Source organism: Python bivittatus, unplaced genomic scaffold, assembly GCF_059951505.1.
Source record: "Python bivittatus isolate LINGU-HERP-01145 unplaced genomic scaffold, Pbiv_v1 ctg000090_np1212, whole genome shotgun sequence".
NCBI lineage: Eukaryota > Metazoa > Chordata > Lepidosauria > Squamata > Pythonidae > Python > Python bivittatus.
Genome location: NW_028277046.1, coordinates 4,726,557 through 4,750,372, shown reverse-complemented (window position 1 = coordinate 4,750,372; position 23,816 = coordinate 4,726,557). Strand labels below are relative to the sequence as shown.

The following is a 23,816-nucleotide window of genomic DNA, read 5'->3' as shown; positions in this document are numbered from 1 at the left end:
TTCTGTTCAAGTCAGAGACGGCTGCCAAACATGATATTGAATGATACAGCAAATCATTAAACTAGCAATGAAAGAGGAGATCTGAATGAGAAGAGTGAGGTCATGGTTTAGCTGCGAAGTATGAAGCGAGCTTGGATTAGAATGGAAGAACCTTGATGTCTTTTGATGCGGAGATTGCCCTGTTCCTCGTCTATGGATGTTCAGACAAATGAGCTCCATCCACTAGGCCCCCCGTGTCTCTTGAATGAGACTACAGTGTAGGGAGCTCCTCCTGCCCAACCAAGTCACCATAAAGGCAAGGAAAAATGTGTGGCTGGCTGCAGTCATGCCTCTGTCCGCTCGTGTGTGTCTGCTGTTCCTTTAAGATGAGACTGGTGGGGGAATTGCATGCCAGTGCCAGCTTTCATTCAGAGGCACTTCTGCCGCTGTTTTTTTCACCCCCCTTTGGAAACTTTCCTGCCCAATTGTTATGTGTGATCCGATCTGAAAGTTACTCTCTAAGCTTCTTGTCACATTTTGACTTAATGAAGTGCAACTGAAGTGGGAATTGGGGTTCATCACGTCAGTTTCTCTGTACTCCCTTGTTGTCAGAAAACAGGGGCGGTTGGGGACCGTAATGCAACACTGCAAGTCGTTATCATTCCGGTCAGTCTGTTTAACACAAAATTAAACAAAGAACTAATTAGTGCCTCATGAATTAATAAATACGCAGTTGCTGGGGAGGAAGAAGAGGGGGAAAAAAGGTTGGTAGAGAAGGGATATTGGAAAAAGTCAAATTAAGAGACACTCTGATTGGAAAGGGTAAAGGGAAGGCCGAACGTCCACCTGTGCAACAGAAAGTTTTATGTCTGAGTTTGTTCCAAATGAAGCAGCTGAGTCAGGGGAGTAGTCCAGCCTCAGGTTGTGCTTGGTGAATCAGGGTCGTGTTCCTGAGAGGTATGAATATTCATACGGGGAAAAGACTTTGCTGCCAGTCAAGACAGCTTCCGAGGTCAAGAGGAGGGATACCAAGCACTCCCCTTGGTGGCTGCGGATTTGCACGCAGCTGGCACCATAAACCAGGTTGTGGGTAATTCCAGTACCAAGCGGAGGATTTCAGCATCCTGAGAAATGGCAAATTCTCATTAAAAAGAAGTTTCTAGTCCTTAATATTACAAGCTCGCTCTCTCTCTCTGAAAGCATAAATGGCACAGATGTGTGTTTGAAATTTCTGATGTCAAAGAAGGGCAATTTCTAGGAGAAACAGCAAAAAGAAAGTATGAGGCATGTAATAATAATCTCTGTTTAAAATAAACTTAACATTTATAAATGCGTTTAATTGGGTGTTTAATGCCATATTTTGTTTGTTTCTTAATGCAGTCTTTTGGTTAGGCTGCCTCTCAAAGATGTTTCCCCCTCTCTTCAGTCTCTTGTATCAACCTGGCAGAATCATGAGATCATGAGGTTGCCTTAGGGTTTTACTTCTTTTTCCCCCCTTTTCCCTTTTTTCTGACAGTGAAAAAAAGCAGAGGCCTGGAGCCTGAGTGTTAAAAATGCTACCAGGCATAAATCCTGCAAAATATAGGTGGGAGGGGAAAGCATATGACTAGTTCATGAGTGGCTAACCTGTAAAATGGGTACAATGGGGAACTAGGTCTACCTGGGAGTTTTACTGCAAAAGAAAATGTGGAAGCATCCAAGATAGACTGTTGACTATGTAGTAAAGAGCAGCAAGAACTGAAAGAGCCAGGAGGTAGGAGGGAGCAATCCTGGCTTATGTTTTAGGGGGCTTGCCGTTTTTAATCGCTGCTTAACAGTGGCCCAGAAAGGAGCATACCTGGGCAGCACACGGAGCCCCAAAGACCCCCTCTGGGTTCTTTGGGGATTGGCTTCAGCATCTCCCTTCCTGTGGTTTGAACAAGGAGACCCGGGCCAGAGCCTGGAACCTGGCCTCGGTGGCAGCTTAGCCTAGTCTGGCTGCGCCCTGCGCTAGATGAAGAGAGCAGCTCTTCCGTTGCCTTGGCGGGCTGATTGTCAGGGAGCGCTGAGGAGGAGACGAGAGTCCATCCTTAAGAGGACATGTCAAGTACAATTAGTGTTATCTGTCTAAATATGTGCTGGGAACACAGAATACAAGCGGAGGCTTGGATGGCTTTGATGGAGACATATGCAAGGTCAGCCTGCCTCATACAATCCCCCAATCTGATTTGGGGGATTACACGTTCTAAGTAAATTGGCGTTACTCCTCTTGCATCATTGATAAGCCGTGGTGGCCAAAATAATAAATGGGGGCGTGAGTGTCGGAAGAGCGCATGGGGGGGAGGTGCTGAAATCTTTTTTTTTTTTTAAATCCGGTAACGGGTGAGGGATGGGATGGGCAGGGAGGGTAGAAAGAGGCGATGGCATCCAGAAGTGGCCAGAGAGAGGAGGAAAAGGAGGCAGTGAAAAATGCAAAAAGAGGAGGAGGAAGAAGAGGAGGGGGAGACATCGAGGAGACTCTGCTACAGCTGAAATATTTGGGTTTAAATATTTAAAGTCAGGGCCTGCTGTTGGCACTTCTGAAGCACTAAAGAGGATAGGATAGCAGTGGTAGCTCTGTTCATGCGCAGAGCACCTCTTGCTTGCCTCTTAGTGCCTTCTAGCTCGCTTTGTCTGAGGACTTAAGCCACAGAACGAGACATCCCGAGGAGGCTTTAACTCCTCTTACAAAGTAGCTCGTGTAGTTTGATGCGAAGCTGGAAGCATTCCGATTTCATCCCACCAGTGAACCCCCAGAGCGGCATCAGATGAACCATCGCCGCTCCGCCCCCATTCCCCCACTTCCACCGGCAGGATGTGTGTGAAAACATTGCCCTGCCTTGCAAGGTGCTTGGGAGGATTCTGCAGTACTTGGAAACTCCAGCCTAGTTGCTGTTTCAGTCGGGCAAATCTTTTTGTTGCACGCAAGCTCCCCTTCCTCAAAGAACCCCTTCTCCCTTCCCCGGAGACCCCTTTCTTTCTCCACCCCCAGCTGCAATGGGGGACCCTGCCGTGCTTCCACATATATGCCTGCCCCCATATGGTGGCTTTTGGGGGGATAAATAGTGGAGGGGCCCAGAGTTAGAGGTCAAGATATTTGTATGCCATTCCTCCCCCCCGCCCCCAAATTAGTGATAATCATGGACTTTTGAAGGGAAACATGCTTTCTAATCCATGCCACCATGTAGCGGAAATGGAATTGCTACGACTGTGACGCATATGCAAGTTGCTCCACCCTGTGAGTTATATCCCAGGCTAGGTACATCCACCAAGCGGGCCAGGAGACCCAGTGTGGAACAGGCAGGTACGTCACCTTCCAGCCATCAGAGGGAAACAGGAACCCGTTGCCAGCTGTTTTGTAAGCAGCTGGTTCTACCTCCTTCCCTCCTCTCTCCGTCCAAGCACAAGGAGGCTCCCAATCGGAAGCCGCACAATATGGCTCTTTTTTTAGGCTTCTTCACAGTTTGGGAACATCTGGCTCTAAATAATTCAATTTACTTTGCATGATTTTTGTTTGTTTCTTTTTTATTGCAACTGTTGCAAGATGTGGAGAGGACTGTAAGAAGAACGCACACCTCATACGACTTACCTTTGAAGCTTATGTTGCTGAAGCTTGCTGCTAATTGTTGAGGGCACTCCTGTCCCCCACCCACCCCTGCCGCCCCACAGCCCCAAGGCATGGATCTTTTAAAAAAGAAAGAGAAAAGAGTGACTGCAACTGAGCATTTGCCTCTTCTTTCAAACAGCAGTAACTAATTCCTGCGTTAAGTTCCATTAGTCAAATATTTCAGTTTAATCCTGCTTGTTCAGGCATTCAAACTGCAAATCTAAAGGATGTCAGAAGACAGCGATTCTAAAACAGAGATTCTAGTCCATGTTGAAGACCCCTGTCCTGATTTTCAGTTGAACATAGTCTGCCCCACTTCTGACCTTATTCCCTAGGTAGGACAAGAGACTAATGTGCTGCGTATCTCCTCTCTGGTTTTAACAAGGTAGTAACTGTACATAGGGTTAAAATTGCTGCTCTCAGATTAAGGTCACAAATAATTAAACTGAATTACATGATAGCAAGATATATGGTGTTGTTTATAATGTTTTATGAATTGTCTTATGTAAGATTTTTTTTTTTTTTGCTTTTAGTTTGATTGAAAGGGTTGTTGTCCAAATTTTATTTTCAATAAACAAACAAATTGAATATATTCTTTTGAATTGTGACTTTTCTCCCCTGTCTGCCAAGATGTCCACTGCAAAGGCAGTTTTCGGATGGGAACAAGAAGGTTCACTTTGGGCTTTCCTTAGCAGTACATCTGAAATGAGCCTGCTGCCCTCCCTAACAGACAAACAGGCTGATGCAAGGTGGCTTACAGCAACAAAAATAAGCATAAAATGTAAGGAAGGTGCAGATAATTAACCCTCTTAAAACTTTTTTTTTTTTTTTTTAACTGTGCTCAGATTCTATTTTATGCACTTCTGAGTACTGCAGGTGAGTGAGGTTTGGATCTTCCCGCAATAATTTAACATTAACATCACTGGCTAAATCAAATGTTATAACGATGAAATGGGAACACTGGGGCAGCCTCTGCATTAACAGCCTGCTAAATTGTCAGTGATGATGTGTCTTACCAAGTGGCGTGGTCTCCAGAATTGACCATGTTCCCTTCCCTTTCCCTCCTCAGGATGAAGTGACTTCACAGCTTTAAAACAATAAACCAATTTGCGGAATCTGATTCCAGATTTATCGAAAGGTAGGAGAGCCTGCCAGGACCACAAATGGGTATGTCTGCCCACACGGGATCTTTTTTCCTACTTTTTTTGTATGTCTGTGTCAGTGTGGTGCTTCAGCTCGTTGGATGGCCTCTCTGATGCTTTATACTTCCCTGAGCCTAAAAGAGACAATATAAAGCTGCAGGAAAAGACCTAGGGAATGGCAACCCAGCCGCGTCTTGCAAAGAGAGACACGGGGACATGCTTCCTTCTGATGCCACACAGCTACTGTAGCTGGTTGGCCATGTGTGGTGCCCAAGTGACAGCCTGCTCTCTTGTGGGGAGGGAAGGGGAAAGACCAGTTTGAGGAATATTATTAAAATGCTTTCAGTTTATAAGAAGCTTTGTACAACAGGATTTGCAGATCTTCTTTCAGAAGACATCGATTTGAAATCTTAGTTGTCAGCATCTTAGATTAACCAGGCCACCTGTGGACCTGTACAGTTAGGAGTTGTCATCGCATTAGGTGAGGGCTGCCCTAGTTCTGCCCCTCTTTTTCCTCCAAAGCAGGGCTTCCTCTCTTGATCGTTCAGCCCCTGAACTCTACCACTTTGAATTGTGCTAAGGGGAGAGGTGCATCGCCCCCCCATTTTGGGAGAGGTGGCAGGGATGAAATCATGTGTACATCCTAGGACACAGCTCAGGGAGAACTCTGGGCTGCAGCTGTTCTCTCAGCTGGGCTGCTTTTACAAGGAACATTTTTTCCGAGGCCTGCCTCCCCTGAGCCAGGCAGAATTCACAATTTCTCTAGATTTTTGAGAACTCTGCTGGGTTAGCTGTCCTGAGAACGTGTTAGAGCATGGGCCATAAATTTTAAAAATTCCCCCTACCCCACCCCCCCGTCTTCAGCTGTCTGATATCTGTCTCCGGAGGTTCAGTTGAGAACATTGGGGTGCCTGCTCCCTGACTGTCCTCTCCTCTCTTCAGCCAGGTGTCAAGAGAGGGAGTGAGCAGGGCCTCTCTCTTTCCTAGCCGATCCATGCAGGGAGCCAAGCCCAGTTGGTGTCAGAGGTGACCGATAGAAGGCCAATGTTATGTAAATATTTCTGCTGCAACACGGCAAGAATGGGTAGGGGCTTGCTCATCCATCCATCATTGACATGGCCTCTCTGGAGACAGGGGGCTTAGTGGGGGGGAGAAGAAGGCGAAGGCAGACAGAGGCAGCATGTGCCCCACTCATAAACTGTTTGTTTTCTTTTTATCCCTATTGGTTTCAGGGAGCCCCACTGGGCTCCCGACTCTCGGCTTTGTCCTCTCAACCTCCCCACCCTCCTACTTGGCCCTTCACTTCACACACATCTCTGCCCCCAGCCCTGCAAAAATGCCTCCAGTTTTTGCATTTCAGTTTCTTTTTCTGACTTCAAAGGCGCCCTTTTATTGTCTTGGGATTGCCAGGCAGTGGCCCTGAAATGCGATCACAGCCAGGCATGGTGTAGGTCACCCTCTGAGCACCCTGCCTTGAGTGCTCAAAGGAACAGGCGGATGCTTCTTTTTGCAGCCTTCACAACCGTGGTTACAGCTCTTTCCTTCTCCTTCTCCTTCCCCTCCCTCTCCTGTTTTCATGATCCCTCGCTGCTTCATCATAGATCTCCCCCCTTCTCAGATCTATTTTACTCTTCCCTCCTAGATCTCTGTGGCCTTCTGCTGGTTCTGCTTCCAGACACTGGTCTTCTTGCACTGCTTGGAGGACTGGAGGAGACACTTTGGAAAAATCTCAGGGGAGACGGTGTTTCCCCAATTTTTCTAGCCTCCCCCACTTGGGTCAAGTTTTCCCATTCCCACTCCAGCTCTTGGCTTCCAAGGACCAGGATTTTTGCCCTCTGATGATTTGAGAGGGTCGTTGCCTCCCTGGGCTTGAAATGCTGGTGTCTGCTAAGTGTGGGAGGCCTTGCCTGACGCAGCAGCGTTTGGCTTGCAAATCCTTTTCAGGCTCCTTGGGGCTAGCACTGGCATTTCAGACACCCAGGTGAAGTCCTTGGGGCAGAAAAAGTTATCGTCATATTAACCCCTTGTAAAGCAAAGGATCTGGGGCTTTGGGAGCTTTTTATTAACTCTGCTTGCTGCTTGTCCCACCCACAACAACCTCCTTATGGCACTTACAGACCATTGCAATTTCTTTGAGTGTCACTCTTCTGTTTGGGGCAAGAGGGGTTATTTTCTTCTGTGAAGATGTGTTGCTGGGACTGTGGCATTTTTGTTTTTTGCACCTTTTCTGAATCTCCTTGCCATGTATTGTCTTGTACCTGCGGCCTCGTTGGGGAGGCCCCCCCCCCCCGCTTCTGGATCATTCCCTGAAATGTTCAGATTCTGTGTATTCTTGGTTTTTGTTTTATCCAACATTTTCAGGAGGATGAAAGGGTTCTCCTCTATTCTGTGCAAAGAACGCATACCAAACATTTAGAGAAGATGAAGAACAAATGAGATGATAATCCTGCAGTTGACCTTTTGTCTTATTTATATCTCTTTTGAATGTTGGGCAGCCCCCATCTCTCAGGTCTCTCCTATTTTTTGTTTTGTTTTGTTTTTGGAAGCTTTGTCCAAAATAATAACATCTCTTAGGCTATATAGGATAGGTTATTGGACAACTGACAGTGAACTGGGGTTTGCTCAGGTATAATGTGTAGAGGAAAATTGGGGGTTATGTTCTTATCTTTTTCCCTATGTCCTGGTGAGGCCTCTTCAGCCTTTGTCTCTCTTTTTCATCTACTCAGAAGCCTCCCTTTACTTCCATGTCACCCTAATTGATTGCATTAACCTTTCAGCGTATTGGATTTCCCAGGCCTCGTGTGGAGAGAGCAGTGCAATATGCTTATAATCTGGGCCAGAATGGACAGGGAGCAGTCAACAAGCCTTCTTCCCCAACAGGATCCCTGACAAATTGGCTTTTAGAAAAGACGAGTATTTGGGATGGGGGGCGGAATCTCTGAACTACGATGGGGCAGGCAACGCATCAGCATTGCACAGGGCCCTTAAGGAGAGCAAAACAGAGAGAGAGAGAGAGAGATGATGATGATGATGATGATGATGATGATGATGATGCTGCTGCTGCTGCTGCTGCAAACTTGATAGACTTGCAAATGCAGAGGAGTCTGAAGGCTAAGACTACCTTATTTATGAGGGTCAGGTCAACACGAGTAACATGTTCTGTAGGGATGTTGGCATATTTATAAAACTTCAGCAAATGTTCAAGAGAACGAATGATGCAGGGAGGGAGAGGGGTCCTCGCATCTTCGTTCTATCAAACCCTGAAATGAATTTGATTGGCAGGGTAAGTCCTGGTCTGACCAAAGAGAAGTGCATCTTCCAAGGTGCATAGTGATGGACAGATTGCTAGATTGGACTGGAGAGAATTGGATTCAGATCCTTACTTGTCCGTGACTCTCCCAAGTTGATCTTATGCTAATCTCAACCTTAGAGGGTAGACAAGAGGATAAAATGGAAAAATACAAAGCACTTCAGGCTGGGAAAAAAGGCAAGCATATAATGCAGGAAATAAAATCCTATATGAACCCTGGGTTCATATAAAATAAAATGTGATTTTATATGAACCTGGAACCCAGTAGAACAGCTGTAGCTTTGGCTGTCAGCTAGAGTCTTCACGTCAAGGGTGAAAGGGTACATTTATTTTGAAGATCTCTGCAAGCTGGGGTATCTTTAGCCAAATTTCATGCTGTCTTTAATGTCATTTGGGCTCCTGGATGAATGAGTCAGTCCCCATTTAAAAGGACATTTCTTCATACGTAACTGTTTTGATTTAACTTTTATCTTGATTGATTTATTATAACTACAAAACAAAAAGAAAACCAAACATGAATACAAATAAAAAGAACAAGTAAACAACTGAATAGTATACTATAATATATATATGTGTGTGTGTGCGCGTGGGTGCGTGTAAATTAATACAACTCTGGTTTTAAGCAAGTTTATGGAATCATATTGTCCAGTCTACACCAATGAAGAGTCCGTTCAAAGATCGACACATTTCATTAAGCTAGCCTTTTGTACACAATATATAAGTGTCTGTTGAAGAACATTAACAGTCTTTTTTATGATAATCCAGGCACAGGAGGCAACCAAGCTTTTTAAAACAACCACGGAGGAGTTCAGTAAACCTCCACATTTTTAACAAATCAATCTCATTTTAAGATAGTAAGAAATGTATTCCACCTTTTTTAAAACATGAGACTATTGATTTGATAAAATAGGAAATTCCAGCTTTCTTGTATATTAGCTATATTTAATTTAGTATAACTCTTTAATTGTTGATCAATTGATTTGTTGGATTAGCCTCTGGGGGGAAAAATAAGCTTTCTGAGGCAGTATCATTAACAATTACCTGATCTGGAGCAAAGATCCCATTTTCAGCCCAAACTTTCCAAAAAAAATGTTTTACCCACCATTTCAAACTAAGAATCAGTTTCTCCTAACAAGAATCAAATTTCCCAACACCATCTAAATATCTCCAACCATCTTCAATGCTGGAAGTAAGACAGAATTCTTACAAGAGTAGGAACCAGATGCTTGCGCGGATGTTGAGCTCCTTCTGCGTTGGCTGGCAGGGACCAAGCAGTGAGAACCCCTCGTTTTTCTGCCAGTTGCCCACCTTCCTCTTTTGCCTGGGTGGGGTTTGAGCATATTCATACTCCCAGGCAGTCTCCATCTCTGAGACTGGGAGCCCTTGCTGATATATAAAACGCATTTCTGCATAAGATCTCAACTTTAAAAAAAAAGGCCTCTGCAACGAAATATCAATGCAGTTTAAAATAAAATATAAACAGTGCCATAGCTGGATAAAATTAAAAGCTAGGCAGAAAAATTCACCGTTGGGAAGGCTTGGATTTGCCAGTATCAAGAAAGGGGAAATGTTTTTTGCGGGGAGGCACTTTCAAATTAGTGTTGACTCCTGGCGAGTGCCTGGACTAGTCCCTGCAGTTTTCTTGGGAAGGTTTTTCAGATGTGGTTTGCCTCCTTCCTAAGGCTGAGGGAGTCTGGCCCAAGGTCACCCAGCAGGCTTTGTGCCTAAGGCAGGACTAGATCTCACCATCTCCCAAGCCTAATGCCTTGACCACTACACTAAACTGGCTCTTTAGTTTTGTCTTATGTATCTTTTTTAAAAAAAAAAAAACTTGTCCCATGTTTGCCAACTGGAAGAGGCTGACAAGAAACTTCTGAAACAAAGGATGAGGTGAACTGGAGCAGGAGGGAGGCTCCTGATGAAGCAAGGGAAGAAGTGGGTCAAAAAAAAAATGGCAGCATCTTTGCATGGAAGAGGAAGCAGGCACTGGGTGGCATTAAGTTAATTGATTGCTTTGCAACAGGCAGACAGAATAACTATGTTATTCTGTCACCGTGGCAACAACCCCCAACTTGTCAGGCTGTTTAGATGATGTGAAGTGAAACATTGTCGAATTTGCAGTGATCTTGTTGATAGTTTTTTTCCGGGGGCAGGATCCATTTCCATTTCCCCAATAAGATGATTTGAACAAGGAAACAGAGATGGTGGAAGCCAGGAATAAAATGATTTTTTTTCCCCCTCAAGCCACTTTGCTTTTTAGGGTGAAACATAGAAGAATTTTTCCTTGCTTGAACTTTTTGAAGAATGGGTTTGTGTGTTGCATAAGAAGGAAACTGCTCTGCTTATGGAATGAAAGAAAAATGAAGTTGAGTGTCTTAAATCCTTGTTTATTTTGTCTGGATTGGAGAAAAAAAAAGAAAGTAATAACCAATATAAAGGACAGTGTTATTCTATAGTTTAATATTTATTTCTTCATTGGCTGAATGCTGTACTGTTTTCCCATGCAGGACTCTCTGTTGGAGGGGATTGAGGTATTCAACAGGTGCTTCTGCTCCAAGCACAGAGGTGCACCTGGGGGGATGCTGGCAGTCTATTTTGTACATCCTTCTGCCAGGCATCTGTGAATTGCATGAGTAGGGGGGAATTGGTTTAGTTTATCTACCTTGGTGGACCTCTGCACCCTGTTTTTCAAGCACAATGCCCATTAATAGCAACTTACATATTAAAATAAAACATCATAGGCAAAATCAGATACACACGAAAGAAATCAATCAACAATACCTGAAATGTATTGATTTCCCTTTAAATCAGAACAGTTTTTAATAGGGCAGATCAAATATCTCTGAGTATGCGTGCGTACGCTGGGAACTCCTGAAGAGGGTTTAAGCAGTTTATGGAAGCTTTTGTACATGCCAGAAGACTTGTTGTTGCTTCTGCTTGTCCATAAGTGTGCTGTTGCTGCTCCTCCTCCTCCTGATAATAATAATTAGTATTTATACCTAGTGCTTTCAGTCATCCAAAGTCCATTACTAGATGACTTGGTTGTCATTCTTACAACAACCCTGCCAAGTGAGTCACTATAATTAACTCCTTATTGCAGATGAGTTGATGGAGAGAGAGTGAGTGACTTGCTTAAAGATTCAAACCGGGGACTTCCTAATTGGTAACAGAGTCCTTTTAGCAGCTCTCAAGCCCTTATGTCAGAAACAGCTGAGTGAAGTTTTTGAGCAAGCTTTTTCTTTAAGAGAAGCTGTTGATTATTTATTTTGGTTCTAGTAACTTACATTCACATGCCCAAGTCTACTGTTGGCAGACATAACACTACCTATTAAAACATCATTAAGAAGCGTGGCTGTGAGAGCCAGCAAAGGTGAGACCTGAGTTGTTTGGGAACAAAAGTAGCTCCCGTGTGTAGACGTTCCCTTTTATCACTTAGACAAGCCAATCAGACTTGTATTGTATTAACTCTTAGGTTTGGTGAATGCAACCAGACTTGCAGTCTGGTTGAGTTGGGCCAATATTCTGTCATCTTCTTTGCTTTCACCTTCTAGCAGTCTTCCCCAGTTTGGGGACTTCAACTCCCAGAATTTAAGGGAGATCTTTTAAGGATTCTTATTCTACTACTGAATAGAAGGCAGTCTGAGGGAAAGTGACTTTCATGAGGTTGAGTCTTAGTTTTATCGTGAGAGAGTCCCAATGTTAATCTGGTGGATCAAAGTGGCTTTTTAAAATGCCTGCTTCTCTTGAGATTCAGACTTGGCCATAGTCCACATTGCTTTTACCCAAGAAGCTCTCCTGCTCGTAAGAAGAAGTTATCAGTGCTTATACCAGCTGCTTCTGTGTTGAGTTTACAGACTGCCATTTTTTTTCTGTCCAGAGAAGAATTCCTTCTGCCTGCAAGCTACGGGAATATTGTGCAAAGCAGCAGGCCCATGGGGCATCTGTGTTCCTTGCTCAATATCTCTTCTTTGTATCCATCACTGTTTCCCTTTCTCACTTTCCTGTCTTCCCTGCCCTTACTCACCTATCATCCTTGTCTCCTACTCGATTGCATGTTTTCCCATTGGAGCACCTTCTTGGGGTTAGGATTTGGAGAGTTTAACAGCTTTTGATGCTTAAATATAATCTCCAGCCCCAGAACAGGTTGATGAGCATTGCTTACACTCTCTCTCTCTCTCTGTATGTGTGTGAAAAAGAACCAACTGTTTGACTGGCAGAGCCGCCTGTAGAAATGAGATGGTTATTGGTGTCAGAAAAAGCTAAATAACCCTCTAACTGGTATGAAGGTGAATTCATGGTCTGGTGAGCACTGAAAATATGAGAGTTCTCTAGACAGGCAGCATGGAGCAGGAAATAACATCACAGAAGCTCTAGAGAATGCTTGAATACCCAAAAGCAAGACATCAGGCCAGAGGCTGGCTAACAGCTGTGTAAGTAGGGTGGTGTGGAGTGCGATTTCTTGGTATAGAGTTTAGGATTCTGGGCACCCTGGGATTCTAAAATTTTCTTTGAAAAAGCAGTAAGTCCCCAGTTCCCCTGGTTCCAGAGAACAACTTGAACATGTCTCCCAATCCTTCGTTTCCCTCCACTGTCCTTTTTGCCAGCAGTTTTCAGGAATATGAAATCGTGGAAATAAACAAAGCATAAATATTTGCAGATATGACTCCTACACAGATAAAATATTCTTGCAGGGAAAAAAGAAGACAAAAGAAAAAAGATCTACACCTATAGAGGGCTGACCACACCCTGGTGTGTAAAGTGGAACATTAAGGTTTATCTTTGCTGTGAGCAAGCTGATTATGCAGCTGCTTGAAGCAAAGTAAAATTCTTGGGTAGCACTTTGTACCAGGCTTCTAATGCTTTATGTCTGAGGGAGAACCACGCAGTGCTACCTTCCACTGTGCCTGCCCTATGGAATAACATTCACCTGGCACTCTGTACGGACCCAACCTGGCTCTTCCCGCAGGCCTCGGGACAGGGTGGCTTGCGATCTGCTCCCCGATATTAGAATGGAGTTTTGTCTTGCCTGTTACTGGGCTTAGGGTTTCCTCTTCCCTGGTGTGCCATTGCTTACTATCATTTATTATGGTTATTATTACGTTGTGGGTGGTTTTGTTTTTTAATCCTAATATGTAAGCGACCTAGAACCACTTCATGACTGAGGTGGCATACAATTTTATGAAATAAATAAATGAGCCAGGTGTGCTGAATTTCCTGGCTTTTTCCAAGGTGAGCAACTTCCAATGAGGAGAAAAATATATATTCAGGAAAAAAAAAAGGGAGATGGGGAGAGGTTAAACTTGATCCAGATGTTGGATTTCTGAAATAGAAACTTACTATTTCTGAGCCCAGATAAACTTTATCTAAAGTCTTATTGAATAGGACGGGAATTATCTTTCAAGGAGGCTTAGAGAGGAACTCCTATTTTAGTTCTTCTTTATTTGCCATAATCTGCATAAAAATGGGGTTTTCTTCAGGTTGCCATCTAATACAATGTTGGGATGGGCCACTACGTGTTGAACTGGGAGGGGTGGGAGATTGATCTCTGTCACCAGCTCTGTATACAAGGAAGTAGTTGCCCACAGCAGATCAAGGAAGACTGGTGCATCTACAGGGACTCCTACTCTCCTACAGTGTTCCAGATAGAAGAATGTAATTCAGAATATCTGGAGGATACATTCCTCAGGCTCTAACCATTCACCACATGGGTTTTGTAGGAGGACTCTGATTTGTGACAATAATCTTAAGACAGCCATATCCAACCTGGTACCTCCTGGATATGTCAAACAACGGCTCCTAGGGGCCACTGAACAGATTCTGAGGGCAAGAGGTTGTGGAAGGCTGTCACAGAGTTTGTGTAACATCTCAGGACAAGGTAACATGAACTTAGGGGACCAGCAAGAGGCAGCAACTATCTCCTCCTCACAGTTTTGAAGTTTTAAAATTTATTTATCTTTATTATTCCCCCTCCTTTTCTATGACATTAAGAACTGGGAGAAGGAGGAGGGAAATAGGAATGAGAAAAAAGGATTTAGTAACAACTCTGTGCATTGCAAAACTTCATCCTTTGAATAATGTGTCACAGAAACTGATGGGCGATAAAGGGGGAGACAGAGCCCAGCCAAGAATCCGGCTCAGCCAGTTTCCCTTATTTATTAAAGAAGAAGAAAAAAAGCTTAGATAATTAACTTTTTTGTTTTGTTTCGCGGGCAACTCCCCAGACTGGCAACTTCAGGGCGCCTGGCAAATGAAACTTTCTATCAGCTCTGCCAGAATGGCATAAAACAAACCAGATCTGTGCCCAGTGATTGCCTCGAAACCAACGCTAGCCGAGGTTTCTCAGTTTCAGGAGTTGGGGAATATCATCAAGGCCTTTGGGAACCCTCTACCCTTGCAAGAAAATTCTCGTTTTCTAGCTCAGTCATTACCAGCCCCACCAAGGCCAGAAGGACAATTGCTGCAACTTCCAAGTGCAACCAGACCGTGGTTGCTCTTACAAACACAAACAGTTAAATACCTCCTGCAGGGGTTATTCAGGAGGGGGCTTTGTTCCTTCTTCACCGTTTACCCATAGAATAGATTTTCCTGGTAGGAGGTCATGGGGTTCTTAATATAGCCTCAACTTTCCAGAGAGGAAGTACTGTTTTTCTCCCAAAGAGAGGGCTACTAGGAGAAGCAACATTTCAGATGAATGGGTTTGCAGAAAAGACCCACCTGTTGCTTTCCAGATGGCCCTTCACCAGTGCCAGCTTGGGCTCTGATTGACACACAGGTTGGTACCTCTTCTTCTATTTTGTGATTCCTTCCATTCTGTGGCTGCCTTTACTGCTAGGATGGATATTTGGGAATGACCTTCTCATCTTTGTAATCCTGTACTGGACTTTGTACGCTGTTGATCTGCACAAAGATGTAAGGAGATGGGAACGAGCTTGAGACATGGTGTGTGGCAATTCGGAGTAAAATCCGGTAAGTAGTTTTTCCTGAAGGCCAGTTCACAAGCAGCGCCTTTGGAGCGGACATCTCTTTTCATGAGGTGCCATGGAATGGTTCGAAAGCACGTGAGGCTGTGGTACTGTTGACCCTAAGCAGGTCTGGCTCTAGCATTTCCCAGAAGATCCATATAAAGAGTTTAGGAAATTAGTTAGAGGGGAAATTGTCTGCCCATTTAGCCCTGTGTTGTCTGCTGTGACAAGAAGTGTTCACCTTTCCATAATTTCTAAATGGCTTGGGATCCTCTGCATACAAAGCAAGTATTGTACCACTGAACTACGGCCTGTCCCCTCCATAAGCTTCCCTTCAGTGTTTTGTTATTGTTGCTGCTGTTGGAAGGAGCAGGTCATGATCATCCAGAAAGGGAAAAATAAGCTAATATTTGAAGAGGCACAGTGAGCAGCACTGCAAGGCAAGTAACAGCTCTTGAACACAGCTTTCTCTTTTTTTTCCCCTTGGGGCCAAACCTGGAAGTGGAGCTCTTCTTGGGAATTCCACTTGGGATGAAGTGCAAACTGCAGGAGAAATATTCAGAACACAGTGAAGGAAAACCAGCTGGTGCAGTTTGGCTCTTACTGCGTGGTGGGGAAGGATGGTTAATATTGCTAGGTTGTAGTGGACCATTTGTTTACTGTCAAGCAGCTTTCCTGTTTATGCTTCCCAGTTCCTTATTCTACACCAGTCAGACCTTGTGCCTGTTCTGGAATGGGCTTCAAAGATGTTACTGGTTTAGAGAAGCAGACTTGATCTTCAAAGACTCGAACCACTGTCATTTGTTTTGAGTGGCTGGGCTTTGTAAATTTTATCAGTGCCGGCTACTTTTTGTAATTGTAGCATTATGGTTTTATTGTTGTAGGTCACCTTGGGAAGGCATCTGCTCTTGAAGGCAATATGGAAACATTTTAAATTAACAAACACAGAATAGGATAAAGTCTTGTTCTTGTTACCCAGGTGAGAGAACTAGATTGACTGCTTTTAGGTTCCAGGAAAAGAGATTTCTGCTGAACCACAGTAGAAATTTCTTATGCTGAATCAGTGTGGAAATTCTGCAGTAGAGGTCTTGTAGCGGATTGTGGAGAGCTGTTGCTTGGGAATGTCTTTTCTGGATTTCCTGCATGGACCAAGAGATTGGACATTGTCCTGCAAAGCCATCCCTCCCCTTCTGGGTTTCCCCAGTTCACACAAATGAGTGGGGGAAGGATAAGAGATGCTTGTCTTCTCTTGGGTTGTAAGATCAGGCACTCAATTACTGCTGAAGCTGAGTCCTAGACAGAGAAAGTTGTGCCTGAAGCCAGAAGAGGAGGAAGAGCTGGTAATCGCGAGTGGTTGACTGCACTGAAGCTTTGCTTCCCTCAAGTACAAGATGCCCAGATAGAGAAGGGCTGTTTGAGCAGGCAACAGTATGGGTCTGGCTCTCTGGATTTCTGTGACATCCACTCTCCATCCCTTATCCTAAGAAACATAGGAGTATCCACGAACCCCATGGTCATAATTTATTATTATTTTCTTAAGTAATGTGTACATTTGATGTTGGTGGACTATTTTCAGACAGTCTTAGGTTCCCCCCCCCCCAGAAAAAAAACCTGCCACCTTCTTCACAGCTCTGTCTCCTCTAGCCCTTTGGTAGAAAACATCATTTTCACTCACAGATGCTACTCACACAGAAAATTACTGGATGGGTATTTTTCAAGTTTTTTTTTTTTTAATCTTCTACTCCCTCTTTTTTTTTGAAACTCAAGGATGTGTCATTTTTTTTGTTTCAATTTAGCATTGGAGAATTTTATAATTTAGTAATTAAAATCTCTGATAGGCTTTAGAAATTGCAGCTAATTGAATTTAATGGGAAGATGATTTTCAATTTTATTTGATTATCCGGACCCCTGGCATTGGTATTTATGGGAAAAAAATGGGAAATGTGCAGTGTGGGCTAAGATGGCATAATTGAATTAGGGCTAATCGGATTTCTTCGTCATGAATTTCACTATAATTTTCCTATAATTTTCCATTAGATATCTAGTTTACAAATATTCACAAAGAAATGAAGCTCTTTCGGAATGGAGATTGCTGGCTAACAGGATTACCAGGACGTTTGCACGGCGATGCCAGGCCAGGCTCCTTCAATAATGCAATCGCTGTGTCTGCCTCACACTTCCCCCCTCCCGTCCCCTGCCACCACTTCTCCCTCCCTCGATCATTCGTCAAAGCTGTGGCACTCCCCCACTCCCTGGTTTTCCATTTCTTTTATATGTGAAGTCAGCGTTGTTCACATCAGAGCCAGAGCTTAGTAGAAATGGGCACTCACAGAGGTCCACACTCCCATATCCTCTTTGTCTTTCTCCTCATCAGTCTTACTAATGCTGCCTGGATCTGTTCACACAACACGTTTAGGCAGTTCGTTTAAAGACTTAGCTGCATTCATACAATATACTAAGTTTGGCTACTGTTCACCTTGATTTGCTTGGTTCTCTTTTTGAGGTGCCAACCCAAACCATTTGATTAATGTGTTGTTCACTGTACTGTGTGAAATGGGTAAATTAATTAAGTCGGTTTATGGATGTTGTGTGAATGCAGACGTTGTATAGTTGTACAGATTGGGTTTAGGGAAAGAGGGGTTTCAGCTGGCCATCCAAATGCTTCCAGGAAGTGAGGTGGGAAGGCAAGAAACCTGCCTTCCTCCCTGCGTTTAGAATTCATAGTCAGAAGTAGACTTCATCTGTTGTTCGTTTTCCCATATAACTTTATAAAATCTCCCTTTCAAAACCACTTAAGCCAGTGGCCACCACTGCGTCTTGTGAGTTCCAGATGGGCAGTGTACAGTGTGACTCTTGTACTAATTCAGCTCTCTTAGATGTTGCTGAGTTTTATTTTTACGGAGAGGAGGCATTTTTCTCTCTTTCTCCAAGCTGAGAAGCATAGGAGGTTAATAGTTGAAGCAAAGCAAGAGTGAACAGTTATATCCAGCCACACACTGATAAGGATGGCAAAATGATGTAATGTGTAGTACCCTAAATTACCTTCACTGGAGATTTTGAGTAAGAACTCTGATCTTAGTGTAATGGATTCCTTTGTGTTGTAATTATTTTGTTCATGGGACAGGTTTTCTCAAGACTGCCCTCAAAATGGGATACTTGTCCTTTTGTCCCAATGTAAAATATAATTTAAAGAGCAAGGGTAGGCAAACTGGGGCCATATAGGAATTTTAAACCTCAACAGTTGATCATTCTGGCTTACTGGAATTGTAGTAGCACACATCTGGAAGTTCTAAATTTCCCACCCTGGATATAGAGGAAAGCTGTGGATTCTGTGGCCCTCCTACTGTCACTGGATTGCGATTCTCATCATCCTTGCCCATTGGCCATGTTGGTTGAGACTGAAAGCTGTGGTTGGGGAATTCTGGGTCAACTGTACCTTGGCCCGATTCAGCAGAGCCCTTCTTTGTTGCTGTGCTGGATTTTGTGTGAGATTTACTATGTCATTTCTGCCAACCTTACGAGCTCTGAAGTGTGCTGATTTGCTACACACAAGCCTCAAGGTTCCACCTGTTGTTTAAGGCACACTTGCTTTCCTTCAATTGCGTCTGGGTCTCGGGTGTGCCATTTTAGATGCAAGGAGGGCTGATGTGCAGCAGTGTTTGCTCCAAGGTGAATAGTCAGATCCTTTCTCTTGTGCAACCTGCTTTACTTGTGCTCACGTTAACACTTTTCCAGGCCATGGTTTCTGTTCTGTTTTGGCTAGACCGGAGGGAGAATCTTTCTAGAGGTTTTAAAATAGTTTATTCCACATGTGCCTTTGCCTGGAGACATACATCGTTCATCTTTTGTTGCAAGATAACCAGGCTGTAAAGAATCTCTCTCCTTTTGCAATCAGTCTCTCCAGCAGCTTCTGGTTAGATTTGGTTTGGTTTCTTCTTTCCAAGACAGCAGACATCCTAATCCAGCCGTTTTCCACTTTAGAAAGAGGCATCCCTCTTGCTTCATAATTGTGAGGTTTAATTCCTGGCATCTCCAATTGAGAGATCTTGGGCGAAAGGGCTGGGAGAAATGCTCTATAGCACTGCAAAAGCCTATATGCCTTGAAATCTTGTAAAACAGAGTAGCAATAGAGTATATTGGGAATTGGTTTACTACTTATGCAGTGGACAGATGTGTCCACTGCAGAAGTAGTAGGGAAGTAGTAGAGAAGTCTCCCCAGAGCTGAGTGAGGTGCTCATCCGATGTGGGTGATTTTGACCAACAACCTCAGAGGACCTACCAATGTGAGCAATATCATTCATGCCAGAAGTCTCCTGGTTCCAGATCCTGCAACCTCATTCAGGTTGTCAGAAGGAAGTTGTGCCAGTTCACCCTCCTTCCCCAAAGTTGTGTCTCTCAATGCCTTTGCAGCCATGGGGCAATTCTTTGCTTGTGTTATGATGAGTGCTCTTAACCTAGCTGAGGCACAGAGAAAACTCTTTATGTATAGCAGTAGCTCTTCCTCTTCCTGGACCTCTGCTCATTCAGGGTGTCTTCCTTCCTCTCAAGTAGCTTTGTCTCTTCTGTGGTGGCTTTGAGCTCTCACTAGGTCTTTCTGGGGAGCCACAGAATGGGGAGGGCTAGGCAGGGCTCAAGGTGGCATGGAAGGGTTACTGAAGGGCAAGTCCTCTTGGTCGTTGGTCTGGAGGGACTTTATAGAAGACGCCTCTCTAACTGGTTCCATCCCTGTTGTCCAAAAGGCAAGGAGGGAGTTGACTTTTGCCAGCAGTGGAACTCGCTTTCTTTCTTCTGTCTGTTGGCAATAGAGGTTTCCTTCTCCAGACGTACTGCAAAGGTCACGCTAACAGGTTGATCCCATGTTTGAAGAAAGTCCTGGCACGGGTGTCTTTCATAATCTCATAAGTGCAGGTCATTCGTTAGAAAATGGATCGACCCATTACGGAGGGTTTCCTATTGCTTGCTACCCTAGTCATTTCCTATCATTGAGTCTCACTGAATGTTTACGTTTGGGCACCATACACTCTCTTCTAGGTAGGAGAAGGCTGACTAGGCCTCTTCCATTGTAGGAATGGAGTCCCAGCCTACAAAGTAAGTTTCTGATCTTTTTTCCTTATTGGAAGAAGATGGCTTTGCAGCTGTATGAGGAGAAACAAGCTGGAAACGGGACGGGAGGGAAACGTAACTAAATGACTGTAGCAAAGGATTGGTAGCTACAAGGCTCTGCAATCCTGCCAGCCTGTTTGCTCTAGGGGGCCCAGCCCTGTGCACTGATACTTAATGTGCTGGGCTTTGGCAACACTCATCTGCCATGTCATGCTGCCAATGAAGCAATTGAAAGTATATCAAGGAGGGAAAGAGGTAGAATTGGAGGAAAAGAGCACATGGGCTGTCTGCTGTGCCTGACGCCCAGGCCTCTAGGCGCCTCCCTTTACGAAATACTAATCAAACAAAAAGAAACTGACTAAAAGAGGACAACTCAGTTTGCCTAATAGATTACCAAATCAAGGAAGGGAGAGAAAATTACCTTTCCAGTAGTCAGAAATGGAAACAAACTTCTTCAGGATTCAATGTGGAGGGGGGGGGGGGGGGCTGTCCTGCAAAACATGGAAAGTCAGCTCTGATTGGCTGCAAGGCGTGTCACAGTATAGTAAAGGTGAGGCCCTGGGACACAGCGGTCATGCTGGGTCTCTCAAATACGCTGGAAAGGAGTTGTGAGTGAAGCTCTGATTTGGGGAGCTTGGCTTATCATCGCACCCAGCAGGATTGTTAGCGTGCATTGACAGACTTGTCTTTCTCCCAGTGTAAATTCTACAATAAAATTGCATGGGGGCAGCATGGATCGCTAGAGGTCTTGCGAGTATGCACAAAAGCCCCTAGACGACACTCTCCCATCTCTTACTTGCTTTTCATGGACCCCGGAAACTCTGATCGGTTTCCAAGATCACTTTCTGATTGCCTAGGAGCACGGCCTAAGCATCATCAGTGACAACCCCCAATGTTCTGAACATGGTCAGCCACAGTCCTCACGAGCTCTTGAACCTAGAGCCGAGCCTTTCATTTCTTCTTAGGGCTGGACCTCATTCTTTGGAGTCCAAGGAACCTTGCCTATGTGTAACTCTTCAGATTTTCATAATGGGTAATCTGGACTCCAGGAGGATTTATTTTATTGCCTTAAAAAAAATAATGTAATGCTGGGTCTTGATTGTGGAGTTTAACCGTGATTTATTTTATTTTCTTTGCAGCTTGCCAGGAATCCTAGGAATGAAGCAATGTCTTGGCAGTTTTAAATAAAGGCCGTGTACAAAAGAACTAGGATTGGTGGCAGCCATTTGGTACAAGGAGAAACCAGGGCTCAAACTTGTAGCTTTCAGGAACTTAATCACTGTAGCACCTTTAGTATCCATCCTCCATAATAATAATTATAATGAAAATTAATCACTAATAATCATTTTCCATCCTCCCTGATCATTTTTCATCTGTGCTGTTACATACCTGTGGCCTTGAATATTTAAAAACTTCCCGTGTCATATGGGTGGGAGCATTCCCCCCTGCAGATCTTGGTCGGGGCAGAGTAGGTGTGTCACTATGCCATCCAGAATTGTGCAGAAGTTTGAGTTGCTTAAAATCCTGCTTTAAGGGCTAAGTTGTATGCGGGTGTCAAGCGGGAACCTGCGCACACATTCAAGGGTCAGACTAGCTCTTTCCCAGCCTGAACTGAAAGCCTTTGGAGGACTTTTTTGTGTGGGAGAACAGTTCTCTGCCTAGGGGGACGCTGCCACACACCCCTCTGATAACTTCCCACAATCAGCTCCAGATGCCAGCCTTTAGTCCCAGAGACTTGTGACACATCATTCTACCACTTCAAGAGCTTAGGCAGATGATCCTGCCTTCCACGCAGGAGAGTCCTTGAGGCCCAGCCCTAGCAGTGGACCCTCCAGTCTGCAGCCAGATGATGGCTGGCCTGTGATTCCCCTTGCATAGGTGCAGAGTGCCTTTCTCTTGTCACCGTCTGAATAAAGTCGTAGCCCTATCATACAGGAGCAGAGGGTGGATGCTCCCCCCCCCCCCCCGTAATTAAGGTTGCAATGCTGCATGGAAGCCTCATCCAAGACAGTGGAGTTTCAGTGGAGCAGTCTTTAATATCTGAGTAACTTCTTGAATGCTCCAGCAATTAACGGGAGTCAACCTGTGGCTGCAAAACAGTGGTTTTGTGCTTGGTTAAACTCCATCCATACTTACATGCAAGCAGAGGATGGGGTGCTTCTCATAGTGGGGGATTCTCATAGTTCTGGCTGGGATCAATTTTCCAGCTGGCTCCCAAGGCTAGATGCAGGTGGGGGCTGTTTTAATACAAGCCTGCTAGGCACTGTACGGCCTACCGTAGACCACAATGAGATGGACAAGGCAGAATGGGTGCGTCTGTAGGGGAATGGCGGTTTGGATTGACAGTAAACAACAGCCAAAAAACGGCTGAATCTTGTCCACAGGAGTGAAGTTGTATCCCTTTGCTGCGTGTTTTCATATGTGAGCTGTACGGTATGCATGCTGTGCCAGAGCGAACCCGAGACAGAGCTGTGCTTCTTCTCTGAATTTTTATAGGATTTTGCATGGCTTTATTGCAATCTGGAAATGTTAATTAATTAAACTTATTGCCATAGCTCCCCTGCCCTTCTGGAGGCATAAATCTGGGGCTCTTTTTCTTTCAAGAGACAGGAGGGCATGAGGCTTTCTTTTTTTGGGTGGGGGAAAAAAAAATATACACACACACACACACACATATACACACCCACAAACATACATATGTGTTGTGTGCATGGTGAAAATGTTATTATTTTATAAAAGAATTAAAGAATGCGAGGCATGGTTCCTAGGTGAGTTGAATAAATAAGGCTCTTCTTTCAAATGAACAGATTATTTATCTGATTAAATAGGTATTTCCCCCCACTCACCCGCCCCCTTTAAACATCCTGTTTTGGGTTGGCTGGATTCTCGGATGGTGGAACTCTCCAAGAGGAGAAGGGCAGGGATGCCCACTTTTCAAACGGGTAAAAGAGCCACCTGCCCAACTGCTTGAGGGAATCCCTTTGTGCCCAGCAACCAGCCAGCAAGAGAATCAGCCAAGTGTATTGAAGTGCCCAGGATGGCAAAGGGCTTCCTCCAGCCTTCCCAAAGACCTGTGAGATTATTGTGCCCAGAATTCCAGCCTTCCCCCCCCCCCCCGTTTTTGTTTCCAGAGGTTTCTTTTTCGAGGAGATAGCAGAAGAGACAGAAAGCAAGAGGGAGGAGAGAAATGACACCTAGAAAGTTGGACCACTGCAATAAAGAAATTACAGTGGGGTGAAGTTGGTCTTTATCTTCCCCCAATGAAAGGCCAGTGCAATGCAGCACAATTTAGGACTGAGAACTGGAGGAGAGCCAGCTCTGATCTCCATGCCTGAAGGTTCATTGACCTGGAAGTCCTTTCTTTTAGCCTTTCTCCCCGCTACAGCTAGGATGCTGGGCCTGCCACTTGCACAGATTAGCACCGATCTCATCTCGCTCTGCGGCCTTCGGGCAAGATCCTCGCCTTCCAGAGATGTGCGTCTGGGTACGATGGGAGTTGTAGGCCTGTAGGACCCTTGGACGGGAAGAGTAAGTGACAGCAGCTCACTTGCGGTCTCGTGCTGTGGGAGGCTCGCCATCGTTGGACCAAACTGATGGGTGGTGTGTTCAGGATGGACAGGGTGAGGGAAGGGATTCTTGCGCCATGCCTAATGGACCTGTGGAATAGGTTGCCCAGCAGCGTAAGTGACTTTTAA

At 44.6% G+C, this 23,816-nt stretch overlaps 1 protein-coding gene across 9 annotated transcripts in view; it reads left to right on the top strand.

Moving 5' to 3' along the window:
• CASZ1 (castor zinc finger 1) overlaps positions 1-23,816 on the top strand; it is a 212,973-nt gene that overhangs the window by 95,132 nt on the left and 94,025 nt on the right. For 5 of the 9 annotated variants that reach the window (XM_088136815.1, XM_025163103.2, XM_088136816.1 and 2 more), the window contains one exon: positions 4,674-4,771. In XM_088136815.1, coding sequence (XP_087992941.1) covers positions 4,768-4,771 — 4 coding nt within the window. In that variant the 5' untranslated portion in view covers positions 4,674-4,767. Of the gene's footprint in view, positions 1-4,362; positions 4,386-4,673; positions 4,772-23,816 lie in introns of those variants that run through there. The other 4 variants (XM_088136818.1, XM_088136817.1, XM_088136814.1 and 1 more) reach the window with 3 other exon arrangements.